This window comes from Hyaloscypha bicolor (genome assembly GCF_002865645.1).
Source record: "Hyaloscypha bicolor E unplaced genomic scaffold K444scaffold_55, whole genome shotgun sequence".
NCBI lineage: Eukaryota > Fungi > Ascomycota > Leotiomycetes > Helotiales > Hyaloscyphaceae > Hyaloscypha > Hyaloscypha bicolor.
In genome coordinates, this window is record NW_020194557.1 from 859,680 (window position 1) to 881,712 (window position 22,033).

General features: G+C 39.2%; 7 protein-coding genes across 7 annotated transcripts; 3 read left to right on the forward strand and 4 right to left on the reverse strand.

Annotated features, from left to right (window-relative positions):
• Window positions 1-6,906: 6,906 nt before the first annotated feature.
• K444DRAFT_628068 (carbohydrate-binding module family 50 protein) lies at window positions 6,907-8,589 on the forward strand (the record flags this gene model as incomplete). The annotated part of the gene is made up of 3 exons (XM_024882881.1): window positions 6,907-7,298; window positions 7,359-7,833; window positions 7,909-8,589. The coding sequence occupies 3 exons, from the start codon at window positions 6,907-6,909 to the stop codon at window positions 8,587-8,589; spliced, it is 1,548 nt and encodes a 515-aa protein (XP_024738960.1).
• Window positions 8,590-8,813: 224 nt separating this feature from the next.
• On the reverse strand, window positions 8,814-9,981 carry K444DRAFT_525717 (oxidoreductase-like protein; the record flags this gene model as incomplete). Its single annotated transcript, XM_024874471.1, has 2 exons — window positions 8,814-9,359; window positions 9,409-9,981. 2 exons carry the CDS (start codon window positions 9,979-9,981, stop codon window positions 8,814-8,816), a joined length of 1,119 nt encoding a protein of 372 aa, XP_024738961.1.
• A 235-nt stretch (window positions 9,982-10,216) lies between these two features.
• Window positions 10,217-10,756, forward strand: K444DRAFT_525746 (dihydrofolate reductase; the record flags this gene model as incomplete). Its single annotated transcript, XM_024874474.1, has 1 exon — window positions 10,217-10,756. A coding segment is annotated over one exon (540 nt), but the record flags the coding sequence as incomplete, so codon positions are not given.
• A 3,381-nt stretch (window positions 10,757-14,137) lies between these two features.
• Window positions 14,138-16,078, forward strand: K444DRAFT_611268 (uncharacterized protein). Its single transcript, XM_024879913.1, has 4 exons — window positions 14,138-14,263; window positions 14,341-14,923; window positions 14,972-15,234; window positions 15,302-16,078. The coding sequence occupies exons 1-4, from the start codon at window positions 14,146-14,148 to the stop codon at window positions 15,595-15,597; spliced, it is 1,260 nt and encodes a 419-aa protein (XP_024738963.1). The 5' UTR covers window positions 14,138-14,145; the 3' UTR covers window positions 15,598-16,078.
• On the reverse strand, window positions 15,894-17,473 carry K444DRAFT_662184 (uncharacterized protein; the record flags this gene model as incomplete). The annotated part of the gene is made up of 5 exons (XM_024886667.1): window positions 15,894-16,166; window positions 16,242-16,471; window positions 16,628-16,846; window positions 16,926-17,081; window positions 17,134-17,473. 5 exons carry the CDS (start codon window positions 17,471-17,473, stop codon window positions 15,894-15,896), a joined length of 1,218 nt encoding a protein of 405 aa, XP_024738964.1.
• Window positions 17,474-18,299: 826 nt separating this feature from the next.
• K444DRAFT_662185 (uncharacterized protein) lies at window positions 18,300-19,421 on the reverse strand. Its single transcript, XM_024886668.1, has 2 exons — window positions 18,720-19,421; window positions 18,300-18,664 (listed from the first exon to the last, which is right to left on the reverse strand). The coding sequence occupies exons 1-2, from the start codon at window positions 19,263-19,265 to the stop codon at window positions 18,578-18,580; spliced, it is 633 nt and encodes a 210-aa protein (XP_024738965.1). The 5' UTR covers window positions 19,266-19,421; the 3' UTR covers window positions 18,300-18,577.
• Window positions 19,422-20,240: 819 nt separating this feature from the next.
• K444DRAFT_558766 (short-chain dehydrogenase) lies at window positions 20,241-21,496 on the reverse strand. Its single transcript, XM_024876840.1, has 4 exons — window positions 21,327-21,496; window positions 21,167-21,282; window positions 20,612-21,090; window positions 20,241-20,556 (listed from the first exon to the last, which is right to left on the reverse strand). The coding sequence occupies exons 1-4, from the start codon at window positions 21,420-21,422 to the stop codon at window positions 20,345-20,347; spliced, it is 903 nt and encodes a 300-aa protein (XP_024738966.1). The 5' UTR covers window positions 21,423-21,496; the 3' UTR covers window positions 20,241-20,344.
• Between the last annotated feature and the right edge of the window lie 537 nt (window positions 21,497-22,033).

Below are 22,033 nucleotides of genomic sequence, written 5' to 3' on the forward strand. Positions count from 1 at the left end.
AAGCTAGTTTTTCTATAGACTTAGAGAATAATCCCTTATAAATATTTAATTAATTAAGCTTTTATATACTATATATTATTTATATTTTACTATTAAGTTATATTTTATACTCTAGTATACTTTATATAAGTTTTTATTTTATTATAGTTTCTTTCTTATATTATTTCTATACTAATTAATATTTATATCTTAGCCTAGCTAGTAATAATAAGCCTAAAAAAGCTATTAAAGCTTAGCTTATTCTAGATATTCTATTAGGAATTATATATATATCTCCTAAATAAAAGTAATATATAGAAATATCTCAAGTATTATTATATTATTAGGTATAAATAATTTATTATATTATAAGAAAAAGCTATCTTATAGTATTTAAATGCCTTTTTTCTTATTTCTTGCCTTATTTTATAGCTTTTCTAGTTCTAGTAACTCTCGGTTCTTACTTAATAGCTTATTTACTAGCTAGATACTATTATACTAGACTTTTTCCTAAGCCGGGCTTATAAAGGCCTTAATTAGGGCTAACTAGAGATTCTATATAATATTATTATTAATCTTTTATTATAGGAAAAGAATTTAGGTTTAGTAAGCTATTATTATCTTATTTTAGATAATTATATTTTTATATTTCTTATTTAAAGTATTTACTCATTTATTTAACTTATTTATCTAATATATAAACTTGAAATAATAGCAAAAAAAATACTTTATCTAATAAGCTTATCTTATTAAAAGCTTTTTTATAATTATAAAATACTTAAGGGCTTAATAGTCTAAATAAATTATAAAAAGTACCTCTTATAAGCTTTCTAGCTTTACTTATTATTTAATTAAGAAAATAATAATAGCAAGTATTTCTTTATTATAAATATTATAGTTTAGCTTTACTAGCTATATAATTTTGGAGAAAAATATTACCGGATACTAGAATTCTATCTAGAAATCTTATTATAAAAAAATACCGGCTATAACTTTATTTAATATATTTGTTTTAATTATAGTAAAAAGATTCGAATTATAATAATATAGAATTAGTATTAAGAATATTACTTGCTTTAGCTTTATAAAACCCTTTTAATACTAATCTATTTATTTAAATAGAATTTTCTTATATATTAGAGCTATTAAAGGCTTTACTATATAGCTATATTCCGTAATAAAGTACTAATAAAAATTATAAAAGCCTAGAAAGTCTTATATTTCCTTAATTATTTTTAGTAATTACTAGTTCTTAATAATTACTATTTTATCTAGATTTATTTTAATATTTCTAGTAAAAATAATAAAGCCTAAATATTTTATATAAGTAACTTTAAATTCTAATTTCTTAATATTTATTTAGAGGCCGGTATTCTATAGTTACTAAAGAACCTTTTATATATAGTCTTTATATTTTAGGGAATTATTCGAGTAAATTAAAATATTATCTAAATAAGCTATATAAAAAATATTAAGATAAATAAAAAAAATATTATTTATATATCTCTAATATATAATAAGGCTATTAGTTAGGCCTTCCTAAAGAACTTTATATTTATAGGCCCTATATCTCGTATAAAATATTATAAGTTCTTTTAATTCTGAGTCTATTTAAATCTAATAGAATACTTACTAGATATCTAGCTTTATATAAACTTTAACTTAAACTAGCTATATAAGAGTCTTATAAATAAAGAGAAAAGAATAATAATTCTTCCGTATTAAGTCATTTAGCTTATAATAATTAATATAGAATTAGAGAGCTCTATTAGCCTTTTTTATAAAGAGAATTAGAAACGTAAAAAAAAACTAGTTTAGCTTAATAAAATTCTATTAGAGATTCTCTTTAAAAAAAAAACGCTTAATTTCCTATAGCTTATAAATTAACTATTAATAAAGCGGGAAATATCCTAGGCTCTTTAGGCCTTTAGAATTATTAATCTAAATCTTATAATTATATAATTAATATAAGAATAAAATATTTAATATTTTTTTAAGAAAATATTTATAAAATCTTTAAATTCCTCTAGTAAAACTCTTACTAGCTACTATAGCTTTGTCTTTTCTAACTATTACTTACTCGAAATAAACTCGTTCTCTTATTATAATTCTAGCTTTTTATTAATCTTAAAGAATAATATTATAAAGAAAAGATTCTTTTTTTTCTATAGATTTATCTAAAAAGTAGCTAGTAAAATACCTATAATATTAACTATAGGCCTTAACTAGCTCTTATAGCTTTCCTTTAAATAATATAGCTTAATATTTCTATTTCTAGCTTAGAAAAAACTTCTATATTTCCTAAGGCTACTTATATTTCTCTATAGTATTAAGCTTAATTCTTTTACTATATATAGCTTTCTAAGTTCGGCTTAGAAAAAGAATAAGGGGATTTCTTCTTTATAAGCTAAAATCTCTAGAACTTATTTATAGCTATAGCTTTATTTCTTTTATTTATATTTTCTTAATACTAGTCGCTTTTTCTAGATTTCAAGTTCTTATATATAGTAATTAGAACCTTATCCTAACTCTTTTTTCTAAGCTAATTATCTAGTTAGATTAACCTTTTATTCTTATAATTAATTAGAATATTAGTACTTATAAACTACTATTATCCCAAAATTATATTATACTTATCTAGCCCTATAACTAGTATAGGTACTAAAACTTTCCGTCTATTAATTAAGAATATAAGCTTAATATAATAAGTAATAAATATAGTTTACTTACTATTAAATTCTCTTATATTATAGAATAATATTAATTAAATAGACTTAATATCTAGAAATTATTTAATTATTCTTATAAACTTAAAATTAATAAAAGTATATTTATTTACTTTAGTATTAATAAAAGAAGAAGTCTTAATACCTAATTTATTATTACTAATTATATAAGGAAATATAAATGCTTTATCTTATAGTAGCTAGCTTAAATTAATTTCTACTATATCTATATAATATAGCCCTAAAAAAAGACTTTTTTTAGAAGTTCTTATTTCCTTACTTTATATTCTTAGATAACTTACTTATAGTAAATACTACTAGCTTGGCTACTAAAACTTATTTTATATATTTAGTCTTAAGCTCTAGATAGTTTCTAGATATATAACTAAATCTATTATAGTTATAATATTTAAAATTTAAAAATCCGGACTTTAAAGTAATAAACTTATTTATTACTAGAGTCTTAAAAGTAGGCTTTATATAAGAAGTGCTTCCTAAGCTTGGCTTATTTATACTTTTATTAGCTTTCTTAAATATCTAGTTTTTCTTTTTATAGCAAGCTCGAATTTACTAGTTATTTATAATATAATATTATATAAACTTTATAATATAGATAGCCGGATTATTATAGTATATAGCTATAGTCTTTTAAAGCTTCTAGATAAGCTTATTATTTAGATTATTCTTAAAGTTCTATAGATTAATATTTCTATCTATTATATATTTTAGAAATAGAATATAAAACTTCTAAAAAATCTGGCTCTTTTTTATAAATAGCTTTTTAAAGACTTATTAAGTATTATATTTCTTATTTGGGTTATTATATAATTTCTCTAGATAAATATATAATTCTCTAATAATCTTATATATATATTAATTATTTTAGTTTAGGTAAAGAGAGATTAATATAAGAATATAGCTATTAATATAGCCGGAAATATAAATAATCTTGAGATTCTCTATTTAATAAGTATTAGAGTTATTATAAAGCTTATTCTTAATCTAAACTAACTAATTATTAAAGGTAATACTATCTTTAGTTATATTTTTGAAAATAGAAGAATTAGAGAATTTAACTAAATATCTATTTTCTAAAGTCAGGAAACTAGTTATTCTAGTAAGCTATATTATAAGCTTCTTAATAATAGCTTTATTCTTTTATAAGGCTTGCTTGATTTCTTTTAGCTAATTATAATAATTCTTGCTATAGGCAAGAATATTATATATCTTTAGAATTAGCTTAATAATCTCCTTATATAAAGCTTCTGGATTCCGGAGTAACTCTTAGAAGTCTGCCTTTAATAGAACAGATCTTTCTTTTTTCTTAGCTCTCTAAAAAAAAAGTATTTCTTTTACTATAAGTATTAATAAAATACTTGAATTCCCTAGAAGACTTAATAAGAGACTCTAGTCTATTTTCTAGTAATATACTAGTAGTATCTTATATTATAGCTTTTTCTGACTTGCCTAGTTATTCCGGAACTTGCTTTCTTATAAGTCTTTATTTAGTAATAAGATTACTAGCCTATTTGCTTGCTTGGCTAGTCTAAAGCTTTCTTACCTAGTTATTCTAGGGCTTTCTTTTATTCTAATATTAATTAACTAGTATAGAAATAGCTATAGTATATTATATTTATACTTATTAAAAACTAATTAGATAAGTATTATTTAAAATTCTTTATAGAATTAAGAAGTGAGTAAGCTTTAAATTATATTATAAGTATAAGATCTAAGGCTTAAAAAGTATAGTTAGACTATTTCTATTTCAATAATTTAAAGCTAAAGAGAGAAGAGAATCTTAAAGAAGCCTCGAATCTAAATAATTACAAGCTATATATAGGCTTATATACTAGCTTAAGCTCGGAGTTATATATAACTATTAGATAATTATAGATACTATACTTAGATATTAGATATCTTACTCAAATACCAGATATTTTACTTAGATACTAGATATCTTACTTAGATACCAGATACCTAACTAGCTCTAGTCTAATTCCTACTAGTACTATATATTATAATAACTATAATAAAAGAGCCCGATTTTAAAATAATTTATAACTTTTTAATAAAGAATAAAAGCTAAAATTTAATTAAATAAAAAGAATTAATACTTATAAGAGACTCAAATAAATCTTTTATAGATTAAATTCTATTAAAGATTAAAAAATATAGATAATTTTATATAATTTTATATTAAAATTATAATAAAAAGGTTTTAGAGTTATAATAAAAGATTAGGGCTAATATTATTTAATTAATATAATTAACTAAACTATTTCTAATAGATTATATTAATAGGATTTTAATAATTTATAAAAGTTAAAATATTTTAGTATTTTAAAAATTTGCTTGTATTTGACTTTATATTTATAAACCAGAATTTGCTTAAGTAAGTAATTAAGTAATTAGAGCCTGTAATTAGGTAATAGGGACCCCAATTAACTAATTGCTTGTATTAATAAACAGGAAGTAATAGATAGCTATATACTAGTATACGGATTTATTATATATATATAACTTTCATACTAATATTTAAGTTTATTAAGTTAATTTCAAGTATATAATAGTTACTTAAAGGTAGTTCTTTATAATTCCCTTATAATCCAAATATAGGTATTATATAATAAGTTAATTTATATATTTCGTTACTAAGACATATAAGTAATATAAGAAAATTGACTTATTTTTTTTTAGCTCTTTATAGAGGAGGTGAGTCGCATAAGGGAAATATATAATTAAACTAGTATATTATCTATAGTATCTCGTATTATTATCTATAATAGAGACTACTAATAGTATTAGTCTCTATGAATTATAGAGTATTAGTACTAAAATTGGCCCTAATATATATAAAGTGAAGTATATCTTAATAATTATATTTATTATCTATTATACTAGATACTATTAGTTTAAGTATTACGGGATCTAGTGAAATAGAAAAAGTAACTTATTTTAATATTTCAAGTTAATACTAGATAATAAACTAATATCGGGCTTTAATATACTACGAGTTCTCCGGATAATAAAAGGAAGTAGTAAGTAGTCTTTAAATATAAGATTATAATAACGAAGGTATAAGAGCTTGCAGTACTACTTATAGTATTCCTTAGCGAGCCTATTACTATTATACTCTCTCAAATTAAAGACAAAAATCGTATTTCTCTTCTAAAGTATATAAAAAGAAGTACTTCTTAATATACTCCTATATTTTACCTAGTTTTATTATATTTCTATTAGAAAATAAGGGGTGGCTATAGTCGGGTTTCGTTTAGGGGTTCTAAAAGCAATGCCTTATACTCGCATTATCTAATCTGATTTGAAATATTATAATAAGTGAGTTAGTAATTTGTAATTATTTTTGGAACACATATATAATTAATATATTAAATAATTTAATTAATTATAATTATTAGCCAGTAATTAAATCAAATTAAGTCAGAATCGTAATAATTAAATTATAATTAATTATTTGCTTAATTTAATTAAATATAATTAATTACTAGGTTATATATTACTATATATAATTATAAAGATAATATAAGTATTATAATACAAAAGTAAAGCATATTTTACCCTAATTTAGATGTCGCCTTACTATTATAGGCTTAATAGCTAGTATCCCGCCTTTACTCGCTTTACTTATCTTTGTAAATAAGTACTATAGGAAGGATTTTGACTTCTCTAGTTATGTAAGTGCGGTCGTATAATATCCAGAGCAAATAATTCACATATATATTACCTTGCTTTCCTTCTCTCTTCTTTGGAAATCAATTAACATTTACTTTCTTTATACTTTAGTTATATATTATTTAAAGAAAAAGAAGAGAATTTATTACTTATATAACTTTTATATGGGTTTCACGTAATAATTAGAAATATTTAATTATATTTAATTATAATTTTTCTAATAATTAATTTTTTTTTGAAAGTCGATAATCAAATTATAATTAATTATTTACTTGATTTAATTAAATATAATTAATTACCTTAATTATTTTTTTGACACACTGTGTGCAATTAGTGGAACATTCAAATATGCAAGTGACTTCATTCGAGGATTCCACCCATCAACACAATAACTGGCAACACTGAATTACCTACCTCCTTCAACCCGCCAAACCGAGTGTGAATCAAAACTGTCAGCAACTTCAACTGCTCCCCAGTTTCAACAACCAAATACCAAACAAACTCTCACACCATGAGATTCCAAACTAGACTCTTGAGTGCACTTGCGCTCTCAACTCTTTCCCAAGCAACTAAAATCTATGTCTCGTCATACTCAGGAAACATCACCATCGTGACCGTGGCCCCCAAGGAAGGAGAAAAGGGTAATCTGACCTTGACAGCCATCTCTTCTACAGATGGCTGCGCATCGAACCCCTCCTGGCTCGAACTCGACCAAAAGACCTCCACTCTCTACTGCGCCGATGAGGGTTTCCCAAATCCGACCAACGCGACATTCAGTTCGTTCGGGACTGGAGGCGCAGCAGGAAATGGGTCCCTCGTCAGATTCAATAAAATTACTACCTTGAACGGCGGCGTCTACTCAAAGATCTACGGCAATGGATCTGTCCTTGCACTGGCGAATTAGTAAGTCTTACCACACCATGCCTTGCTCTCTGATTCGGAAAATTGATATATCTCTCATAGCGGCGGCTCAGGAATCACCATCATCGACATATCTAAGCAGCAGGGTTCCCTCGACATAGTCCAAGAAATTACCTTCACGTTTCAAACCCCTATTTACAAACCAGGCACAAACGATACAATAAATCCCCACATCCACCAAACCATCATCGACCTAACAAAAACCTTCCTGCTCGCTCCAGACCTGAGCGCCGACCTTATCCATGTCTTCAGCATCTCTCCTTCGTACACCCTCCAGCGCCTTTCCACGCAAGTGGACCTCTCTGTCAAAAGGGGTCATGGTCCACGACATGGTGTATCCTACCAGCTCGGACATGGAAGCAATAAGACGTACCTGTATGTCGTGATGGAGACGGCAAACATGGTACACGGATATGAGGTTTTCTATAATGCGAATAAGACTTTGACCTTCAATGAACTTCAGGATCTGCAACTTCCCGTGCCCTCGACTGCTGCGGCGGCGGAGATAAGGCTCACTGTAAGCCTTCTCTCCTTCCCCCCTCTCCCCACCATACAAGGGACGTGAAGCTCACAAAGGGTGAAATAAATGTAGCCAGACAACAAATACCTAATCATATCCTCGCGGAACGACACCTCCTTCACCATCCCACACCCCGACCCCCAAAACACCACCCACATCCCCTCAGACAGCATGTTCACCTTCCTCATCTCGCCCTCCTCCGGCCAGCTCTGTCAAGTCCAACGATTCCCAGCTGGCGGTCTCCTGCCACGGCAATTCGAAATCAACAAAGCTGGTACAATGCTGGCTGTGGCGTTGAATGGGGATAATCGCCTCGTGGTTATTGGCAGGGATGTGGCGAGTGGGGATCTAACGGGCATACTGGGGAGTCTGGAGATCGATGTTGAAGGGAAGGGACCGGGCATGGTTACGTGTGCTGTTTGGGATGAGGATCATGATCACCAAGGTGGATGGGCCGGTGGGAACTTATCGGCGGCGAACCCTTCGAAGACTAGTTGGCCCTCACGCACTGCCCTCTCCTCAGCTACGGGAGCACCGGTATCGACGCCGACACCATTTCAACCGGGAATGATAGGCAATTGCTCAAAGTTCCACTTGGTGGTCGAGTCGGATACATGTAGTAGCATCGCAACAGCTGCCGGGATCGCTCTCTCCGATTTCTACGCCTGGAACCCTGCCGTGGGCAGTTCTTGTGCGACAATGCTTGCGAAGAACAATGTGTGCGTTGGGGTTGGGGCTGGGGCTCGTGGCTAGACCGAGGATAGCGAGGGACTGACAGAGGGGTATTGTACGATAGGTTGCCTCAGCTAATTCATCTTGCTTTCGAGATTTTGAAGCGTGATCTTAGGTCGGGTAATATCCAAAAAGTACACTTGTTTTGTAAGCTCTGCATTTGAATGGAAAATACGTAAAAAGTCTCGTACAATCAGATTTTGACATCGATGACTGGATATGGAAAATCTCGTGTTCTCATTTATTCAGTACTTTCCGGTCTTCACTGTGAGTGCCAACCTGTCTAACACATACCTCCCAGCCGTGATGGGAGGGAATTTCGAAGGGTTGTCTTTGCTGAGACAGGATGGCAATGTCTCCACAATCTCATCATAGTTGATCGAGAAGAAAAGTGGAGTACTGTATCTCTCCTTCGCCGTACGATTGACCACTCGGTGCACAGTGCTTTTGTATACTCCGTTCGTCCAACGCATTAAGAAGTCTCCCACATTGACCACGATGCCACCATTTACTGGTTCGGCACTAATCCAGTGGCCATCTGGACTCAGTATTTCCAGGCCTGGATTCGAGTCTTGTAGAAGGAGTGTGAAGCATTCGTAGTCGGTGTGTGCTCCCAAGCCAATTTCTTCATCTTCGTTCAGTGCGGAGAGGGGTTTCGGGTTGATGCTCGGTGGGTATCTGATCAGCCTTGCTATTCCTCCAGGATGTGTCATGAGGGTTTCGAAGTAATCTTCAGGGAGGGCAAGTGAGAGGGCGAAGAGGCGGAAGAGATGTCTCGATAGTTGAAGGACCTATTTCCAGATCAGTTAAGATTCGGCCAATTGCACAATTCAAACCCACCTCCCCGTAATATTTCGAGATCCCGTTGTAGAACCCAGGCAATTCAGACTCTTGGGGCCACTGGTTCACAGCTCCTTCCGAAGTCCCATCAAGTTCCACATATTTTCCATCTCCGCCGGTTGGATCCAATCCAGTTTCGTATCCCCAATTGAAAGCTTCCTTTGTCTCTTTACTCGTGAAGTCATTCACGGACGAGAAAGCTGCAGGTTCATATCCGCGAAAGTGATTCGAGTGCTTCATATGGATTGCTTCTTTCGAGGATTGAGGCAGTTCGTGGAAGAATCGGTGGGCGAGATTGAGCACATTGTTGCAAACTTCTTCTGGAATTCCATGAGCGGTGATATAGAAGAAACCCACAGTCGTGCACGCTTCGTTGATTTGTCGGGCTACTTCTTGTCGATCAGTTAGGGACGAAGAGAATGATTTTGTGAGATCGATTATTGGGATTGAGCGGAAGGATGTCGTCTCGGAGGTCGCCGTCAGTCGTGATTGAAGATATTTCTGGGCTTCGAGAGCTGCGGAGAGCGAACTTTCATGTCCTACAGATACGGGGACTTTTCCAACAGTTGCCATGATGCAAATTCTAGTTAAAGCTCCCCTGTTGTAGAGATCAACAACTTTAAAAAGAAGAGAGAAAGAATAGAGATGTCGTCGGCCGTTTCCTATCGGGTTCTTATCTAGAGATCTCGAAGCTTAAAAAGTGGGGGTGGATCTCGACTGGACCTTCCTATTTGAACGGACACATCTCACGTGTCTCAGCCACCCCAACTTCAACCTTGACATTCGAGATGGGGAAGGGAGGACATACAGAGCCTTCATCGCTACAAGTCTGGATGGGTTCATCATCCGCCTTGATGGAGACATAGAGTGGTTGACGCACACTCCTCACAACGACCGCCACGTTCCACCGACTGGCAGTCATTCAGCGGCCGCTGAATACGAGCAGCATCTGGCGTCTGTCGACCACATCATCCTTGGAAGAAAGACTTTCGAGACCGCTGTATCCTTTCCGGAATGGCCATATCCGGATCATGAAGTTCTCGTACTGAGCAGAGCAGTGACCATCTCAGATCCCCGCGTCACTGTGGTCAGGTCAATCGATGCTGCGTTGGCAAAGTTGGATGAGGCAGGTGCCAAGGGCGTGTATGTTGACGGCGGGAACGTGATCCAACAGTTCTTGATCCGAGGTCTGATTGATGAAATTACCATCACTCGAGCTCCGGTGCTTTTGGGGAGAGGAATATCTTTGTTTGGAGACATTGGGAGTGGGATCAAACTGACTCTCCTCGAGTCTTTCGTCATTGATCATGGAATGGTCATGTCTCGATACAAGGTCGACAATCTTTGAACTTATTCCTTGTTGCGTTGACGCGACGTGTTGTTGCTGCTCGTTCCCTCCACTTTAGGAGAGAAGTGTCTTTCCGATCCTGTGATGCTGGGTTTTGCGTAGCCGGTCTTGAAGGCGGCACTTCATGCTCAATTTGGATTCCATTGGACGTGTACAAGATTCCTTATTTCCTATTCGTGTAACACCTCCATTTAGCATTTAAGATGCGTGAGTATGCATGTGGCTCTCGAGAAGTCTTCCGAGCCTTTGCGGGATAAAGATATGTTACGCAAAATAAGTGCTGCCAGGAGCAGAACACCTTGTGACCAATATTCTGCTGCACTAGATGGGCCTAAGGCAAGCAAAACAGTTTCTCAGGGCCCACAGGGTGTTAAATCGCTCAGCACGGGTTCTCACACACTGAATTCTGATTCGTTCGGTCGGCTAGGCAAGCAATTCAAGCCTTCCGCTGTCCACAATCAACACCACATCATGGAGAAATACTAAAGGCCTTGCGCCAGGACCGTCGCTGGCCGTTTTCGTGCCTGCTTGATATATCTTTGAAGGTGTTTCATTACAGGGGAGCTAGACCAGCCGATATCACCCACTGTTCATCTCACCTTGAACAACTGATATCAAAGAAGAATGGAACGGAAGACCATCTACCACCTTAATCAGCATCTCCATACTTACCACCGCCAGTTGGTCGTACCAATGATTAATTTGCTGTCACTGAAAGCGAATCCACCCGTAACTCTTTGATTCACAAACCTGGGACTCCCCGATCGTCTTTCAACCCACTTCATTGTCTCCATACAACTCAAGCCCACTCTGGTCAAAGGGCTATCCCACCACCATAAGAAACACCGCCATATGAGCAACTAACCGTGCCTCGCGCCAGCCATTACTCTCCGGCTCCTACTTCGATTCGTTCATCTGACCAAACTCAAGCCGTGCCCATTCGAGAATTTGGCCAATTACCACATTCAGCACAGCCCAATGCTTCACGAGGAGTTCCCACCACCTATAATTAATCCCCTACCACTCAGAACTCGACTCAAAACTTGTTAGTTCACTATCCCGGTGCTCCTAGATCACCTTTCATCCTAGCTCATTCCTTCCATCCCGCTCAAGCTGACTCTATTCTTCAACCGCCCTACTCAGAATAATCAAATGCTCCACCAGAAGTTCGTACCAATCCTCATTCTCCCTCCTCCACTCATTCCTCCCCTCAAACTCGAGCCGACTCGATTATGTACTTGATTCACCGACCCGGATCTTCCAGGTCATCCTTCTAATCAACACAAAACTTCGTCGTAATCCTGAGACAAACAGTATCTGATGCTACCAACCTCGCCTAGAAAAGCGGCGTCTCTAGTCCATTTAGCACAGCAAGCAATGTACCGGACATAAATGCAGCAGCACGCGCTGCTGCAAACTCTATTCAGCAAAGCATTGTTTCAAGTTCCTTTACCAACATCCCTCCTCCATCCTTCAAACAGGCAACATCCTGAAGCACGCAACGCAGGGATTTCGAATTCTACCACTCCCCAGGCACATTGCCAGTCATGTGGGTCGGCCAAACGGGAGATGATTCAAAGGTCCTCTGCTACATCAGCAACCACCTCGCCCGATCCGGTAACCAAGCATAATCCTTCACTCCAACCACTATCCATCATCGCCACCCCTCGCAGCCGCCATCTTCCCAAGCCTCACAACTCGAGTCGACATCGAGCTCATGGCCACGCCCACCTATTGCGTAGAGCGCAACCCTCTTGGGAAAGGAGGGCGGTTCTCTGCTGGTCGATTCTTCTCTATCACGGTCCGTGGAAGCAATGTACCGGAGCGCTTTGAGTGGAAGCGAAGCCAAGGGAAAGATTTGTCAGTCTACGCGGCGGAGGTCATGGCGAGGAGTTTGCTCGGCTCAAGGCAGGAGAGACTGTGGCTATGTGGACGTTGCTTTTTATGAGTATCAAGAATAAAGGGGTGATGAGCTTCTTGGCGGATCACGAGGTGCTGAGCGAGAAGTTCGAGTTGATTGCTGTTATTTGTATGATGGGTATTATGGGGAGGGATCATGATAGGCATGGTGGGGGTGGGAGGGCTTGGGGTTGGTGCTAGCAAAGGAGGGGCCGCTGTGGGAATATAAATATTGACGTGAATTTGATGTACGGAGGCATCTTATTGGCCTGGCCATGATTGATAATATCTCTTGAGGTTGTTTATAATAGATACAATTACTTAATGGCGTATGTTGAAAGTAGTCGTTGCTAGACAAATCGACGATGCATTCGCGAAGGGGTCTTTCAGAGCGTGTTGGGTTTCTTCGAGGAATAACTTCAAGGCACCAAATTTGCGACTTCTCGAGGTTTATCGATTAAGAAGTAATGTGGTTGGCGTTTATTTATTTCTCTTGCTCTCCGAGATATAACTGAAGACCGCGTGATAATCATTACCGGTAGTGTACTTAGACGTCAACTTCAAAAGCGGACACTTTATTACACTGTAATGTCTCGCTACCGCTTTTCCAGTATCAATTGTTTTTGAAGATTGGCACTTGAAGTTCTTCGCAAGTATCATCATGAACCGTTTCTTGATTGTTGCCCTGGTTCGACTCCGCGTGAGTTTTAGTATTCAAGCAATTTGTGAAAACCAGAGATTTTCGACTAAAAACCGCCTTTCGCACTTCTTTTGCCATGCACCTCATTCACAGAATTTACCTTCCTATATCTTAACTACTACTTAATCAAATTATAAAGCTTTATAAGAAAAGAAAGACCTTACTTATTTATTTAATTTGCTTTATTATTTATTAGATATAGTCTTATATAAAAGGAGTTATTAAAAGTGCCTCAAATTCGTACTTTTATATATATAAGGCCGAGTTATTTTATATATATAAGGCCGAGTTATTTTATATATATTTTCTTAAAACTGCTTGTATTATTATAAATTCTTATTAAATTTACTTCCAAATAAAATAGGAGTTTAGACTAAGTCTATAACTATAATTCTATTATATAAAATAGTAAATTAAGTAAGAATCAGGTAAAGTACTAGTATTTTTTTATTAAAAAAAACTTTATAAGTAAAAATAGTAAAGACGAGGGTTTTTTTAGTACTTTTTATAATACTACTTTTAAGCCTTAAGAATATAATTAATTGTTCTAGCTTATACAAGCATTTTAATCTACTTTCTATTCTATTAGACTTAAATTAGCGAAGATATAAGGGGGTTAAACTTTAAAACAGAGGCGTGAAGGGGAAATGCCGAGTTTTTACTAGTTTTATTTATCGTCGCGCAGAGTCTGTAGACATGAAACGCTTAGTCATTTGGGCCAGTGCCCACCATGTCCCACGGCATCTGGGCTCCACTTCCGATTACAGATAATTCGCATGCAAGGAGAACGATGGGTTTACTCGGAAATGCCTCATTATCGAGCTATCTGCCGAGTTCTGATATCGAAGAGGAGTGTTTAAAGTCGAGTCAGCCATGCGACGTGGGAAACCCAGCTGTGGACGAGACTTGTAAGTGGCTCCGTTCCCAAGGTCGCCTTTACCAAACTCCCTTGTTTGACTCGTAATAGCTCACAAGTTGAACTCAGACAGCCCTCATAATATCAATTGCTCTATAATCTCAACAGAGAATCAATACCCTTCGACCGCGCACAATGATCCAGGCCATGCCGCGCGACTCGGCCCTCAGGACGCCTTGAGGAACGATGAACTTGTACCTAGCGTTGTAAGAGACGATCGAAGTGCCCGAACGAACGAACGTTTTATATTTGATTGGCAAGAGAAAGATATCGATCCCGGAGTCGAGTTGCTGGTTAGTGGTTCTCTGAAGCGAACCGTTCCACACGCCTTCGAACAGAGTGAGAACGAGGACATCTTGGGTGACGCAGGCAATACCGCTTTTTGGGCGCCTTTCAACACCACAGAAACGTCTCTCTCCACAACTCGACGATCATCGTTGATGCCGAAAGGAAATTGGGATGCCCAATCCAGCGACAATAGCTCTATCCTAGACGAAGGGAAACCAAGGCCGAAGCGACCTCGACGCGGCCCGGAGTTGGAACGGTCTCTGAAGCTTGCATGTCCATTCTACAAAAACGACCCACGAAAATACAACATACAAACAAATAGGGTGTGTGCGTCGAGGGCCTGGGATAGTGTATCGAGAGTTAAGTTCGCGTCACGAATCTCGTTCTAGATGGCAGACCTAACAAATTCCAGAGAACATTTATATCGCTGTCACTTAGCCCCACCTTACTGCCAGAGATGCAAAGAAGTATTTGGCACCGAACAAGACCTCAAATCCCATCTCGTTGATCGCATGCCGTGTTATTTTAAGGAAGGAGACCCTCCAGATGGGATATCAGCCGAGACACAAAAGGCATTAAAGAGTCGGAAGAAAGCCGGCCAGAATGTGCCTCAGAAGGAAAGATGGAAAGAAATCTACCAAATGCTCTTTCCTGGCCATGATATCCCAGATCCAAGTACGTTTCTTCTTGGATTCTTCACGTAGTGGTTTTGCCATGGACGGCTTCGCTGATGGTTTACTAGGTTTTGACACAGTGCAGGAGTTGATAGACCTCGGTGATTTCGAAACATATTTTCGACAGGAGCTTCCCAAACTCGTCCGATCTGATCTCGAAGTAGAAGCTTCCAGAAAGCAAAGAGCCTTACATGATATATTGCTTCCCCAGACTGTGCAAACGGTACAACGCTACCATGATTTAGTGCTATCAAGTTACAGAGACAGTTGGCCCCGGCGTCAAATACCTTCGATACCAGTAACAGCACCACCAAAATCATTGGCTGAAACATATATGACCAATCCAATATTCGGATTGAACTGAAGGCGGGAGGAACTCGGGGATCGGATGCCTCACAATTGTCATTGGAAGAGTTTTTCTCTTAAACAAGATGTCAAGGAGAATATCTTTTGCCTCTATACCTCACTCAAAATCTTCTCAGTAAAGTTTGGCCACACTTTGACTGACTTGAGAATGAAAAAGGCAATTCAGCCCTGATTCACAGATCCTGCATTCCCCTGCACGTTCCCCATAAATGTTACAATCACCGCACAATACCTTTTAAACACATCAGCGTGCACTATTCTCTCACCATCTGCCCCCCAAAACAAAGGGTAGACTTACGCGCAAGTGCCAACAAACACTGTCTCCACGCCAGCGCTCGTAAGTAATGACACGAGCATTGCAAAGGTCAAGACGAACGCCAAAACCATGCCGGAAACTGCCCCTCTGCTCATCGACGTCAAGTACAGAAGGAAAATCGGGATTAGCAAGATTGTGACAGCGACACAGACAGCTGCAAGTCTACCCACGAAAGCAATTTTGGCGCTGGAGAAGAAATGGACTGCTGGATCCTGCACGCCATGGACTTCGTTATCTTCACGCAAGAATCGCTGTTTCCCTGTAAGCCATTTGAACCTCAACTTTGTCCTCTATCATAATCGGAAACAAAGCTCTGCTTCACTTACTCGGAATATGTCCATATTCGGACAACGACTCAGGCATGATTCAATGAGACGTTCAAAGGGATTGCTGGAACGTTTCCCCGAAGAAACAAAATCCTCGCCGTGTAAGATAAAGTCGTATTCACCAAGATCAAGTGGTTTGCGGTCGTAGATCCAGCGGAAGACGTGCTGGAAGTCCCGTGCCGGCGCGGGGTCCAGTGAACGTAACTTGCTGTCTTGAAGTAGGACTGCGCCTGAAATGCAAGCAAGTCCTTGTCAGTAAGACCATGACGATGGTTCAGTCATCTTATTGCCAAACTGTGAATGGGGGTAGTGGGGAGCAAGCTTGCCATATTCTAACAGTTTAGTCCTCAATTTGTCGAGGAGGTCCTTCTGCGCAGTATCCCAACCTTCGTGCCACTCATTCCTCCGCAATCGGTATAGCATATCCTTATTCTTTGCATCTGCCTGATCCAAAACGTCGATTTCCTTCTGTATGCTTGTTATTTCCGCCATCAAGTGCAGCAGGACACGGCAGTGTTCAGTGCCAAACCGTCGGAATATCGCATAATTGTCGGCACTATTGAGGAAAGCCGCCAGCTGGGGCCACCCCATGGGGTAGCTCTCATCTGCACCAGAACATAGTTAGCTTCTGGTTCACGTTGAGGCATTGAGGGCTTGAGTGGATAATAATGAAATGGATTGCACAATTTCTCTCAATGATGCGGTGTAGCCCCGCATCTGCTCTGTTCTGCTTTTCCTCTCCATCATTAGGTTCAGGGGTGTTCTCGGAGTTCGTGATGGTCCCTTCGCTCGAAGAAGAGGAGGAAATGTTTGAAGATGGACTGATGAGGCTTGGTACAGCTATAATCTTTCAGCGTATGCAAGTAATTTTCATACAGGTCCTAGTTCCTACTTGAAGTCCTTTGATCTGGCAATTGTTTCATCGCCCTATCTACAGCTGTGCGAACTTCTGTGTAGCGATTGACACCTGCACTCGATGCTGCTGTGTGCTCTGCTCGCATCTCAGCCTCTTCAATTGGCAGTGTTCCAACATCGCTGGTCTTGGGCGCAGACGGTTCCTTCATTTCCAATGGAATTGTAGCAGTAGCATTTGCGCATTTCTCTGCAGAATCGATGTCAACAGCGAAGATCGGAGTGGATATCTGCGATTGCTTTGCAGGAGGGGATAGCAAGGCTGCAGCCACGGCAGCCAAAATAATTCCATTCGGAGCCTCAGCCACGGGTGGAACCATTGCAATGCTCGAGACGGTTCCTATAAAGAAACAAAGGCAGAGAATTACACGATTTTGCCGGCGAGGCTGCGCGCTTGCCAGTGCCAGATAGATGAATCGCACATGGCGACGGTGGAAATATATTTCCCTGCGGCTGCTTCATGCTCGAGAGCACTCTTCGCACTGTGTGTGACATTTGAATCACTGCATCACCCTCTCACATTGATCTTCTGGCATGATTCCTGGTCGTTATCCCAGTAACAGATCGAAGGGAGCCTCACCTGGCACCGACGCATGCGAGGGCGACGAGTTAAACTTCTCTAATTGACAGGGTTTTAAGCGGATTGGATGCGATGAGTCTGCGGTAGTTGAAGGCGGGTGGGATAGCAGACATCAGTCGGGCGTGGAGAATGGAAGGTTGTGCTGACGTGGAAAGGGCGCAGTGGGCGCGGGTGATTGAGCCTGAGGGCTTACGCAAGTTGCGTGAAGTTTCGTCCTATATGGGTTCACCACCTAGCGATGTCCTGTTGCGGACACTGCTCTGTACTTTCGAGGACTTGGGCATTGCGACGAGGCTGTGTTGTTGAATGCAAACACCAAACCGTACGAGTTTGTGTGAACAGAGTTCAAAATAAGACATCGACAAAAAGCCAATTCTCAAATATTTGGGGGAACCAGGCCGAAACGGGACATGAAATAGAATTTAAGAAGAGGCTTGGTAGCAGGGGAGCAGGTTGGGTCATGCTTCAGTGAGCAAGGTAATTTCACAATTGAATGCTTCGAGACAAGCAGTAGCTAACGAACCATTTGATCTATCGTTCGAGATGTGTTACAGATCATCGGTCTAAGGAAACGTTCCTCCAAGCATTATCGATTCGAGAAATTATGGCCCAGTAGTAAACGACCAACGCGAATGGTGTGCGAAGGACTCCCAAAAACTACCCTCCCTGATATGTACACATTCTCGGGCCACCGTGGTCATCATCCGCCTTTCCACCTTTGATACCACCTTACCGATCATGTGCTGTCAAAATAGCCAGCGGCACCGGTACTGATGTATTCTTCTGCCACTGAAAGACCCCACACAACCGAGGGGTCCAAAACAAATATTGTGGGTTCGACAATTCAATTGGTGTTCTGTCTCTTATTACTAGGAGAAGTGGGAGGGGTTGCGGGAGCAAGAGGACGAGGAGGAGTAGTGGTCGTGGTGTCCTTGAGAGTTAGAAATCATTCTAACACAGGCAATAGGATTGTTCAATGAACTCACGGGGTTTGGTTTCGGAAGGGGCTGAACGACCCCGTGTTTCTTTGCATCGCAAGTGCCTGCTGAAGTTCCAACATCCGCTGAGTTCGAGACAGAAGGGATGAAGATTTCTCTGGCGATTTCGTAGGAGGTGGTTGATGTCGCCAAGGAGTTGTTTGTTGTCCGACCACTACCCCTTCCGCTCCAGAGAGCAGAGAGGTTGACTGTGGGACAGCAAGAACTCGCAACGTCTCCCGCAATTACTGGAACAAAGATAAGCTTTGAGGAATAAATGGCGAGCCCATGTCCGAGTCCCGCTGCCTGTGTGCTCGAGATGTTCTCCAAGTTGGTAAATGAGCTAGCCCCTCCTACTCCTATGGTGGGAGAATAGACACCACAGTGGACACGACCGAAACTCGGAGCACCAGTGGGCGGCCCTACATTTGTTCCAAACGTGGACAGATGCCTGGATGGGCTTGACCCAAGACCTCGAATGCCAAAAAGTATCTTCCATAACCTCTCCTTGTAGCTCTCTGGGAACATTGTCGGACACTGAAGTTGCGGGTACATCGTAGGCTGGATTGGTGTGGATAAGGGTCTGACAGTATGGAAGGCGAACAATTTGATGGGCTGTTATTGGAGAGGGTTGTGTGCAGAGTGTGCAAGGAGAAAGGTAGAAATGCGCCCGGGGGAGACAAATTGGAACGAAAGTGGTGCAAAAGTCCCTGAACGAGGTCATAGAAAAGGCCAACAGGAATTCTCCATGGTGGTCAGACATTATAAAGCATTTGCTTGGATATTCGCCGGGTTGCGAATGGTTTATTTTTTGCAAGCTGCGAATTGTTGTTTAAATATTCGCCTCTTGCGAATTCAACCCGTGCGAGTGAGATACCAGGGGCAAATAAGGACTATACATTGAATGTATTTGCTCGTCTATTCGCCAGTTGCGAACGGTTTACTATTCGCAAGTTGCGAATTGTTGTTTGTATATTCGCCTCTGGCGAATCCAAACCATGCGCGTGAGACCGCCAGGGGCAAGTCAAGCCACAGCCTCAGTACAAGCGAAAACCGCAACTTTATACGTCCATAATATGAAATCCCCGGGGGAAAAAACGCCTCTAAGCCCCTTTCCCCGGATATGGGCCAGATATGAGCGGAAATTCGCGTGCGTTTCTCAAGAGTCTGCGCACTTTAAACATCGATTACAAAACAACCACGCATCTTATAGAAAGCCTTGTTAATATATTGATTGCAAACTTCTCTTTTCCAAAGCCATGGCTTTAATGGTATTTATTTGGAGTTATTCCCATTCAAGCCTTTCCTGCTGATACATTCTCAAATTTTTCCACACTCTGGTTCCGGAGAAGCGAACTGAAAGGGCGAAGAAATTTTGGGAAGACAGTCACATGACCGCAAAATATCTCAACAGGAATATATTCCAGGGGTTGCGAGGATGATCAAGGGCTTTCAGGATGCAGTTAGCAACTTGGATGAGTCAGGCTTCAATGTTCCAAAAGTTCTGGGCATTGAGACTATGACAAACGTCGCAGTGAATTCTGTGGAATTGTAGTCTTATGGTGTAGTGGTTTAGAAAAATCGGGTAAGAAATAGAAATTAAATTAACACCATGGCTCTCATTCAGTACAAATTTAGTCCTGCCCATTCGCAAAAAGTGTTCGTCCCCCATCAATAGCAATACTCCTCCCATGGACACACGCCCCCGCTTTGCTCACAAGAAACAACACAATCCCCGCCAAATCATCCAATCCCCCCGCTCTCTTCGCTGGCGCCTTTTGTACCAAATCTCCAAAGATATCTGATCCAGAACCTGTGCCCATAGGATTCATATTGCTCGGAACAACTTTCAACATCAGCTTCACCCTAGTCATTGTGGAGAGTCAAAAAAAAGTACTTACACCCAGGATTGATGCCACAAACTCGCACATACCACCTCGAGAATTTCGCTGCAAGCAATGAGACCAAATGATCAGTAGCTGCTTTTGTCGTCGCATAGCTCATCATATCTACATTCGTAGCATTATGTAGACTCGCGATTGAGCTAGTGATTACCACCACTCCTCTTCCATGATCTCGACCTTTGCTGCCGTCTGGCATTTGCAGATCTCCTGCTGCGGCAAGTAGATCGAGTAAGGCAACCGAAAGGTAATAGTGCGCCATAGTATTGACTTGGAACGACTGTGTCCAATCCTCGTACTCGGAAGACCAAAGGGAGGCTTGCAGCTCGGAGAGAGGTGCTGTCAGAACGTTGCATGATTGTGGTGGATCTCGACGTATCCCTGCGTTGGATATCAGGATATCGAGGCTGAATTCGGACTCCCGGATCTTGTTTGAGGTTTGTAGAATTCCCTCTTTGCTTGTCAAGTTACAGGAGAAGCTGGACTGGACTTTCAGCCCGGGGTCGCACCTCCGAACCCAACCTTAGGAAGTGAAAATTCAAGGAAATTACGCACCCTATTGCAGTCCCTCCGCAGCGAGCACCCAGAGTGTTTAGTTCATGGACTGCTTCTTCAATCAGGTCATTAGGTAATCCGCAAACATAGACTTTCGCTCCGTTCGTGACCAGCCCCTGACTTGCGTCAGCTTGTATTTTTGAAAAGTAAAATATGATACTTTTGCAATCATCAATCCAATTCCACTTGTACCTCCTGTGACCAGAGCCACTCTTCCCTTAACGGAGAACAAAGTGTTGACTTCTGTAGATGCCATGTCGTGTGCAAGGACCCCGCTGCTAAGCGAGAATGAAATAGGGGTTAGGGGTTAGACACCGCCAGACGACCTTCATCCAATAACCAGAGCGAGATTAGAACTGGGGGAGTAAGAAAGGGTTTTGGGATTGGAATCAGATAGTGGGAGGATATCTGCATTGTTGAGGCGCAAGAGTGGGATGAAAGATCGAATCTAATCTCATCCGACTAAAGTTTACCTGCCGGAAACACACTGCCGAGATATCGCTGTCAACGTCCATGTCATTCGGGAACCAAAGTTTAGACATGAGCTGCAACGAACTGCCTTCCTGATCAACGTCTCAAATTTTAATTTTCTTTGAAGAAGTAATCTGAATTCTATGTGCAGCACCATTGACGAAAACAGAGAGAGTCTGTGTGGTCGGCACCGTTTATTTATAAGCAACAGAAGCCTCACTAGTCACAGTAGATACGCGCCGTACGGTCTGTACGAAGTGGCTGTGAATTTGTAAGTTTGTACAGTAACTTGACCCCACCGTTGTTTTCCTCGAAAAGGTTGACTTCGTGATTTTAAAGCACAAACGCTTGTCACTCGTCACCTCTTTCCAACCACGTACTAATAACATGTCCTAA

Coding starts and splice junctions, on each gene's coding strand:
- K444DRAFT_611268 (XM_024879913.1), top strand. CDS start 14,146: ATGGGTTTACTCGGAAATGCCTCATTATCGAGCTATCTGCCGAGTTCT. Junction 14,264..14,340: donor CCCAGCTGTGGACGAGACTT/GTAAGTGGCTCC, acceptor AGTTGAACTCAG/ACAGCCCTCATAATATCAAT. Junction 14,924..14,971: donor GATAGTGTATCGAGAGTTAA/GTTCGCGTCACG, acceptor AACAAATTCCAG/AGAACATTTATATCGCTGTC.
- K444DRAFT_662185 (XM_024886668.1), bottom strand. CDS start 19,265: ATGTACCCGCAACTTCAGTGTCCGACAATGTTCCCAGAGAGCTACAAG. Junction 18,665..18,719: donor CCCTTCCGAAACCAAACCCC/GTGAGTTCATTG, acceptor CTAACTCTCAAG/GACACCACGACCACTACTCC.
- K444DRAFT_558766 (XM_024876840.1), bottom strand. CDS start 21,422: ATGGCATCTACAGAAGTCAACACTTTGTTCTCCGTTAAGGGAAGAGTG. Junction 21,283..21,326: donor TTGGATTGATGATTGCAAAA/GTATCATATTTT, acceptor GACGCAAGTCAG/GGGCTGGTCACGAACGGAGC. Junction 21,091..21,166: donor TGCGGAGGGACTGCAATAGG/GTGCGTAATTTC, acceptor AGTCCAGTCCAG/CTTCTCCTGTAACTTGACAA.